A 22,631-nucleotide genomic window follows, 5' to 3' on the forward strand; every position below is an offset into this window, starting at 1 on the left:
CCACACATCTGTTCGACCAACGCCAGTTGATCTAAACGCCAGTAGATCTGGAACACAGGTACCAAAGCAAATCATTCGTACCGTACAAATAATGTAAATATGACGGTGCATCACGAAAGATTGATATCAAACTGATCACTTGACCCATTTTACGTTACTCGCTCTTCAAGTGAATCAACAAATGGCGAAATGAAAAGCCGAACAACAACAATGCTGTTTCTTTAGAGAGTCTTAGCTTACATGTGTGTTTATTTCATATTTTCAGTCGTTACCCTCCACGGCTAAATCGGTTTCAGTAATGCACTGATATACAAGAATGGACATAAGGAGCTTCTTTCAAAGAAAAAACTCAGGTAGTATTTTATATATTATGCTTTGTGTGTTGTTTGGTATATTTCTATGCAAAACAAGAGGAACTTCAGTACACAGCAGGATATTCACATTTGTAACCAGATATTTACATACACTTTAGGGAGAAAACCTAAAACATTTTTACTGTACAACATCAATTTAGAGTAAACTTTTTGTTTTAGATAAATATTGAAATATCTTTTGAATTAGTTAAATGTCAGAATAAAGAGACAGAGCTGTCCATTTTTTATCACTTTGATCAAATGTAGGAGTACATATACACTAAGTTTATTGTTAAATAATAAGAAACTCCAGACGATTCCATTCTGAGCTGCAGAAGCTTCTGATAGGTTAGTAGAGTCCATGTGAGTAAATTGGTGGCACAGCTGTGGATGCATATAAGGCAAAACACAGAGCCTGTTTCTTTGACATGGGAAAATAAAGAGATGTCAACCAAAACACCAGGAACAGAACTGTGGAGCTCCATAAGTGTGGCTCAGTTTGAATACATTTGCAATTAAGAAATACAGATAGAAAGTTAACGAATATGTTTTTATATTTATCAATCTAAAAAAAATAAACATTTAGTCTGATTTGATGTTACAATTAAAAAAGTGTTTTTATCTGAAGAGTAAATATCTGGTTTCAACTGTATATTTGATGATTGTCAGCACAAAGAGGGAGAGAGGAACAGAGAGGGAGAGAGAGGAACAGAGAGGGAGGAACAGAGAGGGAGAGAGAGGAGCAGAGAGGGAGAGAGAGGAACAGAGAGAGAGAGAGAGGAACAGAGAGGGAGAGAGAGGAGCAGAGAGGGAGAGAGAGGAACAGAGAGGGAGAGAGAGGAGCAGAGAGGGAGGAACAGAGAGAGAGAGAGAGGGAGAGAGAGGAGCAGAGAGGGAGAGAGAGGAGCAGAGAGGGAGAGAGAGGAACAGAGAGGGAGAGAGAGGAACAGAGAGAGAGAGAGAGAGGAACAGAGAGAGAGGAACAGAGAGGGAGAGAGAGGAACAGAGAGGGAGAGAGAGGAGCAGAGAGGTTCATTTGTTTTTAATCTTCCACCTGTTATTTTGATTATAATTCACATGTAATGTGGATGTGGAAGTGTATATGCAGGAAGAAGTGTAACTGTCATGATCCTGGGTCGTTGACCCAGCGTTTTGTGTTTCTTTTTGGGTTCATCTTGTGTTTGGTATTAATTCTTTGGGTTGGTTGTCGTGTTTATTATCCCTACCTGTGTCTCCCCTCTGTGCTCCGTTCAGGTCCCTGCGTTTTGTTGTAAAACAGTCTGGGTGTTTCCGGTTTTACTTTGTAGGTCTGCCTCTCATCATGTCCATTAGTGTCAGCTGTGTCCACCCCTGCGTGTCATCTCCTCATTACCTAGTGTGTATTTATAGTGTGTGTTGGCTTCTGTTCATCGTCGGATCGTCTGTGTTTGTTGGTGTAAAGACGGCGCTCTGCAGTCTCCGCTCCCCGTTCCACGCTTAGGTTTGTCATTAAGTTTTCCCCAGTCTAGGTTTTTTTCAGTCATTCGTCTTTTCTCACTGCCTGTTCAAGTTGCTCCACTTCTGTAAATAAAACATCACTCTCATCACCAGTCAACTGCCTGCATTTTGGGTCCTTTTCCTCCTACACCACACGGCTCACCCCGCCAGCCGTGACAGTAACGCCACGAGTCCCAATGATCCACTTTGATTAGAAATGTTCCTAAATTAGAGTGATGACCAGAGGTAGTGTAGTCGCCATAATAAGAGATGCTCCAATTCCCCAAATACTGAGGAAAGGAGCTTTGGTGCTTCCTATATCAGCTCTGTTGGAACAGCATACACTGGGCCATATTTTCTTAATAGAGAGGAGAAAATGCTGTCCCATGATTCACTGGGACAGACCCTCCGGTCATTCATGAAAACAACAACATAATAAACAAAGTTGTGCAGATCATGTAAATGTTCATTATAAATGCATATTGGCATTCAGTTCAATTAGTGAGAATTGTGTGATTATCATAAATTAATTTTTACCTCAGGTCTCGTGGGGTAAGTGATGGATGGAGGGAATTTTACTGCAGTCACAGAAATCCTAAACAAGGAGGAAGGAAGACATTCCACTAGATCAAAGCAGTTAAATAAGTAATTAGGACATTTACATATAATATTTAAATATTAACAAAAATTCCCACCCGTGGGATTAATAAAGGTATCTTATCTTAAAATAACATGCATTTGATTTTATAGGCTAAATGTGTGTGAAAGCAGACCTAACATCATTTGCCATCAGATGAGAGAGTTCCAGTTACTATGTCGCACATTATCACATGGAGATTAATCTAACGCACTAACACGGATTCATTCATAGGACATTTCACTTGTATTCGTTACAGATTCTTCAGCCAGACGTGGCTTGCTGTGTGCGCTCTTCACACCTCACTTCCTCACCCTGCGCACCGAGTGATTTAGGACAGAGAGTTTTGGCACTGCGCTCACAGCTTAAGTGCCAATTATGCAATCGTTTTAAAAACATCTGCCACGCCTTAGAAATATCGAAATCTTTATTCTAAAAATGATCAATATTGTTTTTTCTTATCCAAGTAACCTGCAAAGATCAACAGGGTAAGAACACGTTGGTGAAGCATTTCTACAATTTCGCTGGCACATGTTCAATGACAACAAAGGTCTATTCTATTCTATTCCATGCGCATGTTGTCACCCATCTTCTCCATACTGTAGTTTCCACACGGCGAGCACGCAACATCACACTACATCACGCATCACGTCAGGTTGTTGTTGTCAGAGCACCGTCCTTTTCTCAGTCAGTGTTCAGGACTGTGTGTCTGCATGCGGGAACATTTATCTTTAATGTGTGGCTTTATCCAAACTGCTATAAATGTATTATTGTTATTTATTGTTGTTGTTGTTGTTACTGGTCTCCATCCTCTAACAGAGGAGTTTTAGTAGCAAATAACTTTTGCCTTTGAGTTTTACTTCTAACCTGCAGATAAATGAACAGAGTTCGAGTATTCAGCACACTTGCTCCTGCAGACAGACGGAAGTGTTACTCACCTGCTGAATGACAGACGGTGATCCGGAGCGCAGGCTGTACTGTCGCTCTGTGGGACGCTTCTCCCAAATTTCTGCGCTACTCAAATCTTGCAAAGTTGTTTGAGCTCCTGCTGTGAAGCCAGAATCACGCAAGAAGTGGGGGCTACTCTGTTTTTCCGTTTAGCTTCCGTTTAGCTAAATAGAAGTACTTCCTGTCATGAATTTCAAAACAAACTCCACAGTCAGACCAAGGAAAACAATGGAGAAAACTTAATTAAAAATTCGCCCATCATATTTGACTAAGCCTGCACCGCCTGTCTTTGATGCTCAGCTCAGGGTTACACTGCTGCTCACAGTACAAACTACTGACAAATATGTGACCGATATGTAGGGTTGCTAACCGTCCCTTAAAAAACGGAATCGTCCCGTATTTAGAAACAAAAGTACACGTCCCGTATTGAGCTAATAAGGGACGCACTTTGTCCCGTAATACAGTGAGAATCAAACGTAGTCTATAACTTTTAATGGAATTAACGCTTTGTTTGAAAACATAATTCCCAGCCCCTCTCCTGCTTTGTGACCAATGAGCTGACAGCACACTTATGACAATTCGAGTATGACAATTCAGATTACCGCTCATCTCATTGGTCGAGGAAAGGTCGCTTGCGGAGAAAATACCGGAAGACAACAGATGACCACAACAAGAAGCATGGCCAACAGGGAAACAAACGCCGACACTGCGGTGCAAGTCTCGGATGACAGTACACCTAAAGCTGGGCAGACACTGCGATTTTTTCAGTCGCGCGATTCAGCTCCTGCTCAAACTGCACGATTGACTCACAGGGGTTAGAAGTTGGTAGGTCACGGTGCAGGTCTCACACTATACGGCCCGATGCTCTGATGCGACCTGAGAGCTCACCCTGTGCGTCCATAAAATTAAGGTTATAACAGAAAATCTGTCGCTCGCTCTCCCTCTCTGTCTTTCACTCACACAGACACACCACCACCATCAACTTTGCTAAACTGCTAATGAAAAACATTGATCAGGCAGCTGTGATTGAGCAGCAATGTAAATCCAACTATTTTCACGGTTGTTGTGGTCGTGATAATTTTGTGATGCCACATCGAAAAGGCTCGGATGAGCTTTCCAAAGTTCTACAAGTTGTGCCTCCATCGCTTGTGTCCAGATCACACGCTGCACAGCCGTGCTGCGCCGTCTTTTTCACCGACGTTTACGTGTTTGCGCGTGAGCAGTGTGAGCGGCTGTGGTGAGACCCTCACGAGCGATTGATGATCGGGAGCTGGTCTTGAGGTGTTAAACACGACCGGCATTGACCAAAGTGCAGCATTCAACACAAATTCCACAAAAACCGGGACATTCTTTAAATTTGAACAAAATGAAAAATAAAAGATTTTCAAATCACATGAGCCAGCATCTTATTGAAAAAGGAAAGTATATAACACGACAAATGTTTAAACAGTGAAATTTTGCAATTTTATGCACAAAGTGAGCTCATTTCAAATTTGATGCTTGCTACAGGGAAAAAAATAGTTGGGACGGGGAAATGTTTTCTGCGATGTAGCATTTCCTCTTCTTTCCAAAACTGTTTCTGCACATCAAGATTATGAGATCCTAGAGGTTTGATGTTGGAATTTGGTCCCATTCTTGCCTGATATAAGTTTCCAGCTGCTGAAGAGGTCATGGTAAAATGTTTAGCATAGTTAGGTCCTCAGGTCCCCCAAGGCCTATATTGCTGTGAAGTTTGAACATGATTCACCCCAAAGATTGTGGGTAATAAACCATGCAAAATTGGAAAATTATATCTTCAAAAGTGTGGACACTTGACTACTAACAAACAGACAGACAACAAAATAAGGGAACTGATTACAAACTACCTCCATGTGGGGGGAGGAAAAATGGCAGTAAATTAAAGTTAGTCTGAAGTTGGAAAAACAAATGAAAAGAAAATGTTTTCTGTTGGGATTTAAAGATTGTTACTGGGGAAAATAGGCAGCTAGAAAATTCATTCTTAAAAACTTAAACCAGACCCCTTCAATGCTGGTTAACCTGAAAGAATTGATAAATCCACGTTTATCAGGCAGAAGTTCAGAGACTAGGTCTCAGTCACATGGTGTGTCCAGTTCACAAGAACAACAACAAGAAACGAACAAAAAGAGTCCTTTAACATAAACATTTTCAACAATGCAGATGATTCAATATCATCTTTTGTGTTTCCATCAATCATTAAGAATGGCAGTCTACGGCCATGAGATCTAAGAAACTGTCATTTATAAAGTTAGTGTAATATTTTACCATCAGAACTTTTTTGACCTTTAAAGTTGTTATTTTATAAATGAAATAAAATCTCAAGCTTTTGCCCATTTAGCCGTAGCACTAAAGCTGATGGTAAACCACATACAATCCTTATGGTCATACGCATCTAATACTCGAAAACTATCTGTGTTTCTGAAAAAGGAATGATGGGAATGATATCCCTCCGACTCAGTCCCAGATTTTCACTTTTACTGCCATTGCTGTAGCTGCAAGTGATGTGCAGTTGTAATAATATACACATTCTCATATCACTTCACGATACACACCCGTTGATCAATGTAACATGCTCATGGCACTTTTTGCCCCTACTGAGGTGGTGAAAATATATACGGTTAAACAACAGGAAGCACTGCAGCACAGCTGAGTTCAGAGTTTTGCATGTCAAATGCTCTTAAGAGCAATTAAAGTTGCCAAGGCAGCGACAAGCTTAGTTAAAAAATGTTCCTGCATCACAGCAGCATGCAGACTGTGCCTTTCTGCAGTATTGCAAAAAAGACAGCAGGTGTCCTCAGTGACCAGTCCCCTGTTTTTGCAGAGCTGACTTGAACTTTAACGTTAAAAATATGCAGTTATTCTCTCATGGCAGCATTAACTTGATACATCAGAGCTGGCAATGTATTATTAATCTCCCACGTTTTTCCTATCTCTGTATACAAAACAAATTTTGACATTTACTAGCCAACTTTAGTTTTTATAATTATGACCAAATACTGACATATCAATACACAAAAAATGGCTATTGTCTTATTAGTTAAGAAGCCCATGTTTACATCTCAGTGTCTGTAGAACAGCTGTTTCTATTCTACAGAGCACGAGTAGAAACATTTAAGCATGACAATCAAGTCAGGATCAAACTGAGCAAGTTTGAACTTGTGACGCTTCAAAGTTGTAACCTACGATCTAGAGTGGATATTATCTGCATCCACGATTCTCTCGTGTGAATTAAATCAACTCATACTTTTGTTGTTAAATCTGAATCAAATATGATTTATATACTTGACTTGTGCACAGTTCATTGAAGAACAAGAGCATCTAAACACATCTGTGTGTGTGTGTGCGCTAGGGGGTTGCCTTTAAGACACATGCATGAAGTACCTACCTTTTCTTTCCAAAATTCTCGAGGTTTTCAATCTGGTTTTAAACCCTTTCATAGCACTGAATCAGCCCTTTTAAAAGTTTTTAATGACATATTTTTAGCGACTAATGCTGGGGACTGTGTTGTTCTTGTGCTTTTAGATTTGACAGCTGCGTTTGATACCGTGGATTATACCATTTTATTCTCTCGTTTGGAGGACTGGGTGGGCATTAGGGGCACAGCACTGGAGTGGTTCAGGTCCTACTTGGCAGGGCGAACTTTTTGTGTCAGCCTCGGTGACTATGTGTCGTACTCCGCTCCCCTCTTGTGTGGTGTCCCACAGGGCTCAGTTCTAGGCCCCCTCCTCTTCTCTTTATATCTGCTTCCTCTTGGTTCTGTACTGAGAAAGCATGGCATTGCTTTCCACTTTTATGCTGATGACTGTCAGATCTATGTCCCTCTAAAGAAAAAAGGCAGATACCTTACACAGCCATTATTTCAGTGTCTCGATGACATTAAGACTTGGATGTCTGTTAACTTTTTAAAATTCAATGATAAAAAGACAGAGGTGATGGTTTTTGGTAGCCCCACTGAGACCCCCAATGTGTATGTAGATTCCCTGGCCCAGTATGTTAAGCCAACTGTCACAAACCTAGGGGTCAAAGTGGACTGTGATCTGAAGTTTAATAATCAAATTAAGGCAGTGGTAAAATCTAGCTTCTTTCACCTCAGGCAGCTGGCAAAAATAAAGCCAATTCTTTCACAGCAGCACTTTGAGACAGTGATCCACGCCTTTGTTACCACTCGGCTGGATTACTGTAATGCACTTTATATTGGGGTCAGCGCATCATATATTAGTCATCTACAGAGGGTGCAAAATGCCGCAGCTCGTCTTTTAACTGGCACTCAAAAGTTTGAGCACATTTCCCCTGTTTTAGCTTCACTTCAGTGGCTGCCCATTTCTTTTGGGATTCATTTTAAAATTCTTTTATTTACTTTTAAAGCTCTCCATGGCCTAGCCCCATTGTATCTCTCTGAGCTGCTACAGCCTTATACACCCACCCCACTCTCTCAGGTCAGCTGATCAGCTGCTCCTGAATGTACCCAGGACTGGGCATAAACTTCGAGGGGATCGTGCTTTTGCTGTAGCAGCTCAAAAACTGTGGAACGAGCTTCCTTTAGAGATTAGACAGGCCAGTTCTTTACCTGTTTTTAAGTCACTCTTGAAAACCCACCTCTTTACCCTGAATTTGACTCATGTGAGATGTTGGTTTTTATTTCAGTTGTTTTTAGGTGATTCTATGCTGTTTTATCTTGTTTTTTGTTTTAATATAGGGCTGTTTTAATTTTATGTTTTATGTGTTTTATTTATTTATTTTGCTGTTTTCTGTTATTCTATTGTTTTAACTTATTTTCTGTACAACACTTTTTTCCTTTGCTGGGTATTTAAAAGTGTTTTATAAATAAAATTGGAAATTGGAAGATTATCCTGTGGATTAAAACACAGCTGCTTTTGCCAGAACTTTTGAATATGAAGTTGGAGTTCAAAGCAAATCACGATAATTTTCAGTGTGGATCTTTTGTCGAGTGCATCCACCATCCCTCCTCTGCATGTCCATACCCAAAGATCACAGTAACAGCTAATTTAAAATGCTGTCATGACCAGGAGTAGTGGCTATGTCATGGATCTTCTTGTTATCATTGTTACAGTAATTCTAGTAATTCTGTATATCACAGTGTTAATGGTTGTTATTACATATTTCAGTCAAACAAGTTGTGTTTTGGTTGATTGGAAGCATAAAACAGGACAACATGAGGTTTTTCAACTTTTATTTATCCTTCAGCAGAGTTGGAATAGTTCTGCCTCTCAGCTTCCTCCTTTTACTGGTGATAAAGCCTTTAAACACACCAACAGGGCGATGGATACAGTAGTTACCATAGTACTGAGTCATAATGACACATCTAAGGTGGCAGTGGGAGGTGGAGAGGGGCACACGGACACAAAAATTTCACCAAACAGTCGCCTTGGAATTATAAGAAGAATAAAACAAAACCAGAATAACTCATAAACACTCAAACACACTGCTGCTGCCTACATATACTGTAGTAGAGCTAATGGTTGTGATGCTATGACTATGGGTTGGGCTTGTGTGTAAAAGAGAAGGGTGGAAGTAAAGGATGAATTAGGGGTGGTCCCTTTGCTGATTTCCTTGGTGGACAGAAAGTGCCTACTCCTTGGAGTGCATGTACAGCAGCAGGTCGGCAACGCGGTTGCTGTAGCCGTACTCATTATCATACCTGGTTGGAGGAAAGGAAAATGAATTAGTTAGCATCTTTTCTTCAGACTTCCTGTTTTCTATGAGGGGCTGGACGGGACATGCTGAAAACTCACCAGGAAATGAGCTTGACAAAGTTGTCATTGAGGGAGATGCCAGCACCAGCATCAAAGATGGAGGAATGGGTATCACCGATGAAATCAGAGGACACCACCTGGCAAACACAAAGCACACCACGTGAGTGTAAAGTAAAGCAAATCACAGATCGATGATAACAATATTAAATCAGCTGTTTATATAGAATACCTGGTCCTCGGTGTAACCCAGCACTCCTTTCAAGGGTCCCTCGGCGGCCTTCTTGACGGCTTCCTTAATCTCAGCGTATGAAGCAGGCTTGGAGAGACGGCATGTCAGATCCACCACTGACACATCGGCCACTGGCACCCTGAATGCCATGCCTGTCAGCTTACTACAGAAAGAAGGAGGCAGAGGACAAAAAAGTGACTTCTGCACTTTTTATTAATCAGTCTTCATTTCTTCAACAACTGGCTAAAGTGTACACCATCTTAGGCAGCTGAAACTTTTGTATGTGTGTCTTTACCCATTGAGTTCAGGAATGACTTTGCCCACTGCCTTGGCAGCACCAGTGGAAGCTGGAATGATGTTTGCGTGGGCACCACGGCCGTCACGCCAGGCCTTGGCACTGGGACCATCCACTGTCTTCTGTGTGGCTGTGTATGCGTGGACTGTTGTCTACAGATATCACATGACACATTATTAACCTTTAAGACTTAAAAAAGAAGATCATAAATATTACATTTGCTTATCATACTCAGATACTGTATAGAATTACTCTTACTTACCATGAGGGCCTCCTCGATGCCAAAGCTATCGTGGATGACTTTGGCCAGGGGGGCAAGGCAGTTGGTGGTGCAGGAGGCATTACTATGAACAGAGCAACAGACACGATTAGTTATTTTACAATATACTAGTAGATATGATATTTAGGGTTTCTTTTGAGGTTCTAAAGCTAAATTTAGGTTAACAATTAAATTATGTTACCTGACAATAGTCATGGAGGAGGGGTCGTATTTGTCCTCATTAACTCCCATGACAAACATTGGAGCATCAGGTGAGGGGGCTGACACAACCACACGCTTTGCACCACCCTGGATGTGAGACTGTGATTGGGAGAGAGAGCGCAGGTTCGAAACATTTCCTGGAATGTCATTGCGTTTGTCTGTGTTTGTCTGTGTTTTTGTACTTACAGAGGCCTTCTCAACACTGAGGAAAACTCCAGTGGACTCAACAACATATTTGGCTCCAGAGCTGCCCCAGGGGATTTCAGCTGGCTTCATACTAGAGTTATAGAAGAAACTGCATCAGTCCAGAATCACCTTAAATTTGGCAGGTCTCTGTACAACAGCTTCTTTTGCTTTTGCCTGGTTCACGTTACTGTATTTTATCCTAAAAAACAAACAAAAAAAACCTCGAAACAGGAGTATTACTACATACAGCTGGCTAATTGATTTTAAAAGTCTTTCTTTTCACATGCAAAATGCTAAATATGCGGCCCATCACATCCTAAAAACCTCATATTATCCCAACAAGGCATATCGCTCTGAGACTCACTTGTGGTTCCTGGAGTTTCTAAAAGTAAAATGGGAGGCAGCGCCTTCAGCTCTAAAGGCCCTCTCCTATGGAACCAGCTCCAAGCTTGGATTTGGGACAGAGACACCCTCTCTATAAGATCAGACTTAAAACTTTCCTTTTTCAAAAGCTCATAACTAGGGCTGGGTCAGGTGACCCTCAATCATCCCTCAGTTGTTGCAGTCATTATATCCTCAAGCTGCTGGGGGGGGACTTCCCATAGTGAACTGACCACTTCTTCTTCACTTCCCTTTTCTCACTCCCTGTTTCTTTATATGCCACAATTGCAGAGCAGCAACTTTTCTTGGAGCCATAGTCAGTGCTTTGTACCGCTCCTGTCTACACTCTTCCCCACTCTCATCATATGCCTGGTCAGAGAAGATTGCTGATGTTCTTCCTCTAATGTCACTGGATGTTTACTTTGAAAAATGAAGCAGCTTTATATAAAAAAAAAACTGAACTGGAACATCTGCACTCTGTAGCAGAACACAGCCACGGGCCAGTTAATGCTGTCGTTACTTACCACTGGAAGACAGAAATGGCTTGGCCATCGACGACAAGTTTGCCATTATCTGCAGACACTTCACCACGGTAACGGCCATGAGTGGAGTCGTACTTGAACATGTAAACCTAGAAGCAGGAGGGATGACAGTGATGACGTTAATATGGGGAGTGCTTCACAAGGAAGCAAACACGTTCTATACCCTCCTGGAATTTTCTGGGCAGTTTTCAGAGATTAAGTTTTCTATTAGCACCCAAACAACAGACGTCCATTCCTACATGACAACATGTCATGGATTTATACTACACAGCCTGAATAATTTAGATAACTTAGCAGTAGGGCTGTTCGATATAAAATATATATCGGATGACGATATAAAAACGTCTATCGTTTCATTTTACGCTATCGTTTGTTTCGTGGTGTCGTAAAATAAGCTGTTTACAGCAATATTTTTTCATCGTTTTGATGGTCACTGTAGTGGCTATATTCATTTCTTAAAGTTCTCTCTTTCTCTTATATTTAATATAACCACACGGACAAGCGCCTATTTTTACATGTTGTCGTTAGCAACAATGATGGTAAAACCATGGCGTGGCTCCGCTGTCCGCTTGTTTGTTTTCTACTAAACCTTTCACAATAAAGCTCAAGATCCTGTTGAGACTTTTCAAAATAAACTGAATCACGTGAAAGAGCATGCAGAGAGTTTACGGATGAGAAGGAAAAAAAAAGAGCCGTTAGGTGCTAAAAAATAAACCTTAGACTAAACTTTGAAAGAAAACGGCGGCCGTTACAACTTATGTCTAAAAATGTATAGTTTCATGCATCGGTTAAAACACTCGCATCCAGGTAAAGGACGCCCAGCTGGAAAAACTTCACACAAGTCGAGTTGCCCGAGAGTCACAGAATTTACAGAAAATATTGCATTTTTGTGATTTATATCGTTGTCAGGACGATAAACGTCTTATATCGGGATATGAGATTTTTGTCATATTGCACAGCCCTACTTAGCAGGCAGTAGATTTACTCACCATGTACTGCAGGTCAATGAACGGGTCATTGATAGCCACAACCTTGATGCCCTTCTGAAGGCAAGCCCTCAGGACCAGGCGGCCAATGCGACCAAATCTGCAGAGACAGAGATGGAGAGATTAGGAATAGTTGCCATGGGAAAACAGTGGGAAACTTCCTCAGGATGTCACAGCACCCATGGGATCAGTCCATGTCCACTGCAGCAACACTTTACAGTTTTAATACGAGGAACTTTCACTACACTCTTATATGTCCACATCATGTCATGCTTTTTCAATTACTCAAAAATAGACAGATTGTGTCCCTCACTACAAGCACATCTGTGACTGTGATATTACAGAAATGTTACGGTGGATGAAATTATTTCTGAACAAAAAAACAATTATCTTTTTTTTAGTCCTGAAAACAAATATAGCCTCAAACTGTAACCACAATATAATATAATTTGAACGATGGCTAAAGGAAGAGGTGGCTCAATCATGGAGAGTGTTTACTTCTAATAATTTCAATTCAATATCACAGTAAACCTTTCAGCATCAAAACAGGCTTTACTGTGCAGTTATTACTTGTTAATAATGAATTTGTTATGGTGTTATGGTGCATTTGCCCTTTGGTTCCTCTTTAACACATCTTTACTAACCACCAATGCTTGCCCAGCCCCAGTTTTTGCTTCAATGATATCCTACTGTAACCACCAGAAGTCACTCTTACCCATCTTAGTAGTGTCCGTGTGTGTGTGTGTGTGTGTGTGTGTGTGTGTGTGTGTGTGTGTGTGTGTGTGTGTGTGTGTGTGTGTGTGTGTGTTTCAAACTGACCCATTGATTCCAACACAGAGGTCTGACATGGTGGCTGCTGCTTAGGGAGTGTGGAGTAACCTGGAAGAAAAAGAAAGAAAATTAAATAAATCATCACATTTGAAATGAATTAATTTAAACAACATTGAACATCAAATGACAGAAAATAACAAGCAAGCCATCAACCCCAGATAAGGCAGATAAAAATGCCATCTGTTGTCAACCCTGCGACAGACTGGCGACCTGTCCAGGGTGTACCCCGCCTCTCGCCCTATGACAGCTGGGATAGGCTCCAGCGCCCCCCGCGACCCTGAGAAGGATAAGCGGAAGCGAATGGATGGATGGATGGATGGATGTTGTCAACCCAGCCAAAAATAGCTGATATATAAAATTTTTAAAACATCAGAGTCAGGCAGGGTGCAGCCCCAAGAAAATGAAGCAGCTTTAGGAAGGACAGATATATTGTTGGCTTGCAGTGTCAAAATGAATATAATATACCGGAAGTCAAGAAAAAAAATTTGTGGCAAGTTAATACATGACCTTACACTCATACAACCACAGGAAATGAGCAGGCAAAACCAAAAAGAAGCACATGTGCAATAAATCACAAATCCATTTGTGCCAAGCTACCCTCTATCATCCATTTCACTTTGAATTTACAGATGGTCTTTTTTGTCTTCCTCTCCTTCTCTCCTCCACGTTTTACACTGATCCTCACACTTGTTTCTGTCCTCTCCACTCAGTCGGAGGCCGTGTGGGGTGAAGTGAGGTTACATGTTGTCGTATGCAACATCTTAAAAAGATTTGAAATGCCCAAATTTCAACATCAGCCCCTTCGGTGATTTCAGCATTGAGGCAACACTGTAAAAAACTGTCATCTCACAATACCTGGATGCCCTCTGTGACGCATTAGCACTAAAGGCAAAAACACTTAACACCTGTGAAGAACGCTCATGAATTTGCATGACATTTTTGAGCCAGGTATGATGACTGAAAGCATAGCACAAGCCAGAAAGTGTGCAAGAGTGTGACTGTGTTTAATGGCAACAGGGGAAAAATACAGGCTGCCAAAAAAATGTGTTGTACAGGCAACTGCCGCAGGAGTAGGGAGGTGTTACCTCATGCAGCGACATGTTTCGACAACAATGGGATATAAAGGGAAGGAGGTAGGTATGTGGAGCAAGCAGGGACTTGATAGAGAGGAAGCATGACCTTTTTCCCTCTACCTTCCTCTCCCTTTCATACTGGAACACTCTGGTTCCTCCTCACTACACCTCCTCCTAGTCCCACCCTTCTTGTCTTTTCTACCAGCTCTGCTTCCCCTCTCCGCCCCTTCAGCTCCTTCGCTGTCCTCGCTCTCTCTATATTAGTCTCCCAACTCATGCAACCTCATGTTGGGGGGTTATGGGAGGTTTCCATCTGTAGCTTGTCACCAACCAATAACACGTTCACAATCAAAGCAGTGCTGGTGATGCTGGTGCTGTGTGTGTGAGACAGCATGTGCATGTAAGTGTGTGTATATGTGCGAGTGGCAGGGCAGGTAGAGTAAGTAAGGGCAATGCGGATTGTCCTTGGAACTGGCTGTTCGTCATTTTAGACAACTGTAATCTCCTAATCTGTTGTGTGTGTGTGTGTGTGTGTGTGTGTGTGTGTGTGTGTGTGTGTGTGTGTGTGTGTGTGTGTGTGTGTGTGTGCGCGCGCGCGCGGGTGTGTGTGTGTGTGTGTGAGAGAGACAGAGAGCGTGTGTGTGTCTACACAAATGTGTGCGTGTCTCTCTGACAAGCAAGTAGGGCAGGTCGTGGATCTGGTGAAATGCATTGTGGGAGCACTTTAAATAGAATAAAGGGAGTGCCAGATTATGATGAATAATCGCTCTCTTTCTTTCACGCAAAAATAACTGTACATGAGACTCTGGATTATTTTCACCTGGATGTATCTGCTGTAGTCATTAAAGCAGAGAGGAGCGGCACCATTTGTTTCCAGTCAGAATCAATTTATCGAACAGCCTGCCAGCAGTGATGTGATGCGACCTGTGATGGCCTCAGTGCTTTCAGTTATTAGACTTCTTGTTTCCATGTTTGCAGCACCGTCCGCTGAAGGCAAGAGCGGCCATTTTGTGTTCTGCTGCTTGCATCCACACACAAGGTCACCAAGACAAAAAAAAAAAAAAAAAAAGATGGAGAGGGGACAAGAGAGAGGGAGAAGGTCCAGTGTGACCGCGCAGTTCTCAGGTTTCACCTTTTGTGCATTCACAAAACACTGCAGGGTCCCCCCCTCCACCTCTCTCTGCCCTTGTTGCCTGTTTCACAGTTCATTTCCCTCCTCGATTTTCTCTCTTCTTGCTCCAAGTTTTTCCAACACGGAGCAGCTGCCTCGGGTAACCATAACAAAACAGCCGCTCTCTTACTTTTTAAGAGGCTTTTATACTGAACTAAAGATAGAAAATGGAATAGCAGGGCGCTCACAAGGAGACAGATCTTTGCAGGACGGCATGATGGAGGACATACTAAAGACAGACTCATGTCATGGCAGGCACTTCTGTCATGACACGATGAAGGTCGCTGGTATCAGGCTGCATGCATCACTATTTAGTAGTCCATTTAAGGAGCACTATGATAACCAGTAAAACTCTTTGCATCATGCTAATGGTGAGGTATATTACATTACACTTTGTAAGGTTTTTGTGCAACAATTACAACACCATAGTTTCACTAAAGGTCGCCTAAATTGCACCAGGTTTTTATTGCGCATATCTACCGAGGACATTGCATTTGAATTTACCGTCAGCCCAAACAGCACTGGTCTGTTATTACCCACCCCCCAAGAGTGCTCGCACAGACGTGCCACATCTCACAAAGACAGCACTGTGCAGGGCGGAGAGGTGATATGCTGGTAACTGCAGCTTCCAATCTGCTGATACTCATTCAATTGTTCAAAGAAGGAACATAAGCATTCTATACTTTTCTGACCATGCATTGCACGCAGATGCACCAAACACTGTTTGGCATTTACAGAAAGACAGACTGACCTGAGGAGTCAATGCAAGACTGGGAAAAAATTGAGATCTGATCTAAATGTAGGTGAACAAGGCTGCTCCAAGAAATTGGTGGTGAAAATCGTTCTGAACAGGTGAAAGGAATAAAAGAATGAATGGTATTAAAGCTTAGATCATACTGAATAGCTGGACATATGGTGCGTGCTTGTTGTCCTTCCCTTCTGACCTGCACTTCGAGCTGTTATCCCTCCCTTACTTTTGCTGGCTCCATGAGTTCCACACATTTGCCCTCTGCTCATTCCCACCACCCAAACTAATCATTAAAATTCACCACCCTCCCTCCATCCCTCTATTTGTCGGCGCTCATTTGTCTGCGTAACCCCACCACCACCGACACAGACTCCCCCAACCCCCAAGGCTTTGGCCTATATTCCTCACCCAGGTTTATGCAGAGGGGGTGCAGAACAGGGGCCCCTCCAGTGTTTGCTGTACGTGCACTGGAGGGACTGTTGAGGGAGAGAGATGACTCATAACTATTCGACCAGAAAAAGGACAAAGACGATCAGCAGGTGGAAAAAAATAAATTCTCAAAATTGAGAGCGGACGCGTAAGTGAAAGGAATAGAGGGGAGTGGAGCATAATGACACAGCATTTCTTTCCTTCTGTGCACATTTTTTACAGCGTCGAGCACCTACGATTGACAAAACAAACACTGATTGTGTTTCTTCAAAATATGTCTCCTTTGAACAACATACGATCTGCAGGGACTTGCTACAAACCCTTATATGGACATAAGTTTGAGGTAGCACAGATGTTCTGCTACGTAACACTGTTCACACACAAGAGACGGAGCTGAAGGAGAGACACAGCTCACTCTATTGACTGCATGGGAGGCAGACTGAAGCTAATTTTCTCGCTCTTTGGTTTGCTTTGGTGCATTCATTGGAAGCGCTTCCATCTGAAAGATTTGTCAGTGAGTGAGTGAACTCACTGACTCTGACAGGGCTTTTCCTGCCCACTAACTCCTCTGGCTTTCCTCCTTCATTTGCCCTTATTTTGCAACCCCTCCCCCACAGCTATCTATCCCCCTGACACACCCTCGCTCTCTCTCCAGTGGTTTTCCACTGCAGTAGATTGATTGGCCAGAGGCCGGGCGCACTATCCAATTAGGTAATGTCTTCTGTTCTTGCCGCTTCTGGATGATTTGCAAAAATCAAACAAGTCGCAGTGAGCTATACTATTATGTTATTATTCTGAGAGAACGCCATAAAAATGTTCGTATCACTTTCACTATGCACTGCTGGGCACTATAGAGTTAAAGTTATATGGGAAAAGTCATACTATTACTGCAATTTCCATTCCAATAAGGGCTTTTCCCCTATTTCACTATTTTACTGTTGTATTTTGGTGTTGTAATTAATATACCGGCCTTCTGTGGACAGGGACAGGCCGATTAGAAGACCTACTTTTCTATTAGGCATTTAATTAGTGGCACTCAATTGTGTATTCCTATGACCAGATACACCAGCTTTGATAAGATGAATACAATGAGGCCTATAATGGTTTGGTAATCCACTAAAACTTGTATAGAGTTTGTGCACACACCGGCCATCATGAATTAGTAAAGCCTGTGCTGTATCAAACTGCAGAGGACTCAGCAGAAGGACACGTGACTCCCTGATCCCAGTTATGCTGATCACAGACACACACAGTCCTCACAGCACTAATTTGTGACTGGTTTTTAAGTGTTAGTCCCTGTCTTTTGCCTCCTTTTATATCATAAGCTAAGCCACAGCACGTTGGTAAAATGATGCGGTGTTCTCTGCTTGTCTTAAAAAGATGTTGGTTATGCAAAAATCCACATACTATAACATATATTATAACTGTAATATCCATAAGAAGTGCTGTGCTGAATAAGTGAGGCAATCTTACATCCACACGCTCTACTTCCTACATTTTTCAAGAGTTTATTTCCTCAAATTGGGGGCAGTTACGCACAGAGCGCTGAATCACTCTGGAGTTCCTTCTCGCTCAGACAACCTAAAAAAGATTGCAGGGTGATAAGACGTCTGCAGAGCACAGTCAAGTGGGACACTCACACCAACCTCAGCCTGTAATCCACTAAACTCCTTTGATGGAAAACCTGAATTAATCTAGAAACAGCGACTCATAAGTGCTTCAAGAATGACTCAAGGCTACTTGTAAATCTGTGTCATCGCAAAACTAACTTTTAGTAGAGGGGACAACCCACCATCTACAGGATGTGGTCATTTAATGTGGGTAGGGTTTTACCCACAAGTACCTGGGTGTAAAATGAGTGGTTCAAGGTAGGGAATATTTTCCGGCATGACTAACGTGGCCTGATAGCGTTCTTCCTGCAGACAGCACACGAAAATCAAGCCCACATTTACACCCAACATCAAAGAGGCCACATGAGCCCCTGCTTTTCTACATCTTAGTAATTACATGGTTGAACTCCACCTCAGGATAGCATGTCCCGTGTGTTACAGGCAGAGACTAGCTAAACTCCCCGGCATTAATTTTAAATTCTATATTTCTTTACTCTGTAGAAGAAATAAATCTAAAGGAACAGGTCATCATCGGTCATGCACATCACCTGAAGGCCTCTTGACAGCACAGGGTGTGACTACAGTGCTTAGCATGACTGCTAAGGATCCTAAGATACTGTGACCTTCAGCGTAGAGCAGTATGAGCTAACGTGTGAGTGCCCCTTCATGGTTGAAATCTCAATAAATGATTTCAGGCTGACAAAGGAGTCTAAGATGAAGCATTACTGGCTGATCGGTATCAGCACTGGAGCTCTGGGCCTGCTGTGACCTTCACTAGCCGGAGGGATGACCTTCAACAGTCAACCATGGCTCCATCTGCATGTAGCCCACCACACCTGCATATGAAATCAATCAGCAGCAAAAACACTGTTCACCTTAACTAATAACCCAACATCGTGGTATTTATTACTACACAAATAATGTATTACTACACAAATATTGACAAACATCACGATTCTCTGTGGAGTTTAAAATAATGAATTCACGCTTGTGATCTCATAATTCTCCTGTACTGAACCCATCTGACCTTTTCTATTAATAACGAATTGAACAATAACTGTATCCTGTATGCTTCTGTGCCATTAAAGGAGAACACGGGCCTCCTAAGCAGAGAACTGCATCAACAGGTCAGTCCAGTCTGGAGTAAACTGCGGCAGAATCATGCGACACTCATCAAGAGGGGGGAGTTGCAGCCTCCTTCTCTCTGCCATGAAATAAACCATAGCTTATTCATTTTGTCCATTCGCTCATCTCTGAGGCCTCTGCCTCATGTAGGCTGCAGTAATTGCAGGCGCACAGCTCAGCTGAGAATGGCGCAACGTCGACAGACTTCATGGTGAAGACAGGAGCAAGCACGTAGCGTCACCTTCATCTACTCATCCTCCACCTTCAAGTCCCTACATCCCTGTGCATCACTGCGGGACATATTCATTCAAGCATCTGCCTCCTAACTCTACTGATCAGTATGCTTCTGAGATAGGCTTCATTTTTCTATTGGGTTACATAACATGGAGACTAATCCACTTCCGCAGATGCAGCACTCCGAGCTGCCAATGTCACGTTGCCCGCTGAGACGAATGAATGGAGCAAACTTAATACACGACAATTACGTCATGATAATTCACAGTGCAGTCTAATTGGGATTGTTTTCGTGTTTTTCGGGATTTATTTCTTAATTGAAGCCACATTATGTTAAAAATGGCGCAGACAGAACACATAACACAACAGCCTGCCTCTCTCCAGACTGCAAGGCCACGGCCGCATCCTCTCTTCCTGTACAATACAAGCGTGAACCCTGCCAAAAATGACACACTTAATAAACCATAAACCACCCCTGCAGCACACGTGGGGCCTATTTCCTCTCATTCTGCACCACTTCGACGTTTTATGTGCCCGACTTAATGAATCGTGGATGCAGGGCGATGATAAGCTCACCAGCTTCCGCGAGTCACGTAGCTACATCCTGAAAGAGGAGTGAAACACTGAAAGTAGAGCGGAATTCATTTCTTCTACCTGAATACTTAAAAATACTTGAAAGTCAGACGTTAGTTGAGTCCTTGCGCTGAAAAGCAAAGCGGTGTAGCGGCTTACCTCACGGATGATGCTTCTTGAGTTGTGTGCGCAGTTCACCGAGGCGCCTTCCGCTTTTATATTAGACACGTGACTCGGGAAGCCTGGTCGCCCTGGCGACGTGACGTCATGCCATCTTCTGTCAGGACTCCATTCTGAACGCGTACATGCTCACGGTCTCTCCTCGCTGCCATAGTAACGGAAGAATGAATCGTCGGTGTGGTTAACGTCTTTATTCACAGAGCCTGTCCGCAGGGCAGGATCGAGGGTGGCGTAGAGGATGAAAGGTGATATTCATAAGAATATCAAAAGAAATGCACAGACAGGAAGAGCGAGGCTGGCAGGACGCCAGCGATGAAATGATGAAGATTTTGGTCCGATGTCCCAAGATGCTCAGCGGTTACACGAGGCTCTGATGTAATATAATGGGGCACATTTGCTTTAATAAAGCTGTTACAGGCTACATAGGAACAATTCATGAGCCCGCACTAGCTGGTTTAGATCGCAAAAGTGCGAGTTAAGCATACAAAGTAACTAGGCTGGTGACACTCTACGTGTGGGAGGGTAGGATGGAGGGCCAAACGCTTTGGTAGCAGGCCTCGATTGTGCATTGATCTGACTGCAGACTGGCCCTCCTATGGAGGGCAGTTAGTGTGTGAGAGAGCCCATATGGATGTATGCAGCGATATGTAGGGAGCCCTGGACATGTCACGTAGTCATACATGAAGAACTGGCGGTATTCTAAACTGGACTAATCGATTATGACCGTACGACCAATATGCAATAAAATACAGTATCCCGCATAATGATACTACTACTACTACTAATAATAATAATAAAACACACACACACGTAAATATGCTAGCTCTGTTCTTTCTTCTTTTCTTCAGATCACATGTCAGACTAAGAACAAGCCTACGTGAGGCAGGATGCGTGCAGTCATAAAATGGGAAATCCCTGCAGTGCAGTAGGAGGGACGTTATTTGCACATGCTTCACAACCCCCTTTCGAATTTCGTCAGTATAGATTCAGTGTTTGGTTTCAGCATCGTACAGCAAGCTGCTCCGTCTAGAGGATGTCGTTTAATGAAAGTGACGAATCATAACGAATCTGTAACTTGTTTAGCTCACATAGCCTTATAGTTACGGTAAAAGGCTATGAAGGCTATGAAGCATCGGAAATAAATCCGAAATAAGGACTAACAGCGCCATCTATCTATCTATCTATCTATCTATCTATCTATCTATCTATCTATCTATCTATCTATCTATCTATCTATCTATCTATCTATCTATCTATCTATCTATCTATCTATCTATGGTGTTGTGTAAAATAAAGAGAATTATGACAATGCATTATGTTAATTAGGTAAATTGTGTTTTAGGTTGCGTCTGCGTGCGTGTGCCTAAAGTATATTACATTTTTAATGAAAGAACTGTAAAGAGAAAGTTAAAGAAATAAAATAAGATATGTAGTTAGTTAGAAATATACTGTAGTATATTATAAGGTTAAGTTATTCATGTCAAGTTATTCATAAATCAATACCTATTATCCCTACTCCTACATAATGTTTATATACAAAATAAATAAATAAAATAGTCTTGAGTAATAATTCTTCAGGCTTTCTGAAGCTGTTGGACATTGGATGATTTCTCATTTTCAGTCCCATCCTTGTACCTGACCATTTTCAGAGGAATGTTTATTTACTTATTTATGTTAAACCACTTAGGCACTTTGTGACAAGCTTGTCACAAAAACACATAATTTGATTGAATCTATACACAAGAACTGGTCTTGTCAAAATTGATGGAATTATGAACACCGAAAAGTATACATTTTCATTTTGATCACCATGTAGTACCATTAGGAAAGACTCTGATTCTGACTCGAACAGGTTTATCTTTCAGCATGACAATGATCCCAAACACACTGTCAGTGCAGTAAAAGCATATCTGGATAGAAAAACAAATATGGGAACACCATCAGTCATGTGGCCTCCCTAGTGCCTAGACCTCAATAGTGAAGCACGTGTGATCATATTGATGCAGAACAGAAGAAAAGGCAGGCAACATCCGAGGAATCTCTTCAAATATCCTTCAAAAAGCCCAGAACGGTATTCCTGAAGACTACTTAAAGAAATGACAAGAAAGCTTGTCAAAGAGAATTCAGGCTGTGATGAAGAATAAAGGTGGTACTAAACTGACTTTCAAGCTCATTAGAATTGTACAAACAGTTTCCCCCCTAATTAAATACTGTATTTCCATGTATGTTTGCTCATATTGCTGCACATATTTCCCATCTTCCTAGCAATATATAGAAAAATAAGTGGTAGCTTAAAACCTTTGCACAGATGTATTTTTCTACCGATGTTCACGGGGTTAAACACCAAAGTCATTTTCGTTTGAGTGACGGTAAACACGCTTGAAATCTTGCGCCATCCTGAGGCCCACTCG

General features: G+C 42.1%; 2 protein-coding genes across 7 annotated transcripts in view; both read right to left on the minus strand.

Moving 5' to 3' along the window:
- LOC308406427 (steryl-sulfatase-like) overlaps nucleotides 1–4,850 on the minus strand; it is a 48,243-nt gene extending 43,393 nt beyond the window's left edge. For 2 of the 6 annotated variants that reach the window (XR_013973538.1, XR_013973539.1), the window contains exons 1-2: nucleotides 3,405–4,849; nucleotides 1,580–2,424 (exon numbers count right to left, since the gene is read on the minus strand). The gene's annotated coding sequence lies outside the window, so the exon portion shown is untranslated. Of the gene's footprint in view, nucleotides 1–1,579; nucleotides 2,425–3,404 lie in introns of all 6 variants that reach the window. The other 4 variants (XM_080897439.1, XM_080897437.1, XM_080897436.1 and 1 more) reach the window with 3 other exon arrangements.
- Nucleotides 4,851–8,606: 3,756 nt separating this feature from the next.
- On the minus strand, nucleotides 8,607–20,295 carry gapdhs (glyceraldehyde-3-phosphate dehydrogenase, spermatogenic). The gene is made up of 11 exons (XM_080895589.1): nucleotides 20,200–20,295; nucleotides 13,066–13,125; nucleotides 12,250–12,346; nucleotides 11,243–11,349; nucleotides 10,338–10,428; nucleotides 10,132–10,250; nucleotides 9,933–10,014; nucleotides 9,671–9,822; nucleotides 9,376–9,538; nucleotides 9,186–9,283; nucleotides 8,607–9,091 (listed from the first exon to the last, which is right to left on the minus strand). Exons 2-11 carry the CDS (start codon nucleotides 13,092–13,094, stop codon nucleotides 9,022–9,024), a joined length of 1,008 nt encoding a protein of 335 aa, XP_080751715.1. The 5' UTR covers nucleotides 13,095–13,125; nucleotides 20,200–20,295; the 3' UTR covers nucleotides 8,607–9,021.
- Nucleotides 20,296–22,631: the final 2,336 nt, after the last annotated feature.

This window comes from Rhamphochromis sp. 'chilingali', assembly GCF_963969265.1.
Source record: "Rhamphochromis sp. 'chilingali' genome assembly, chromosome: 11".
Lineage (NCBI taxonomy): Eukaryota > Metazoa > Chordata > Actinopteri > Cichliformes > Cichlidae > Rhamphochromis > Rhamphochromis sp. 'chilingali'.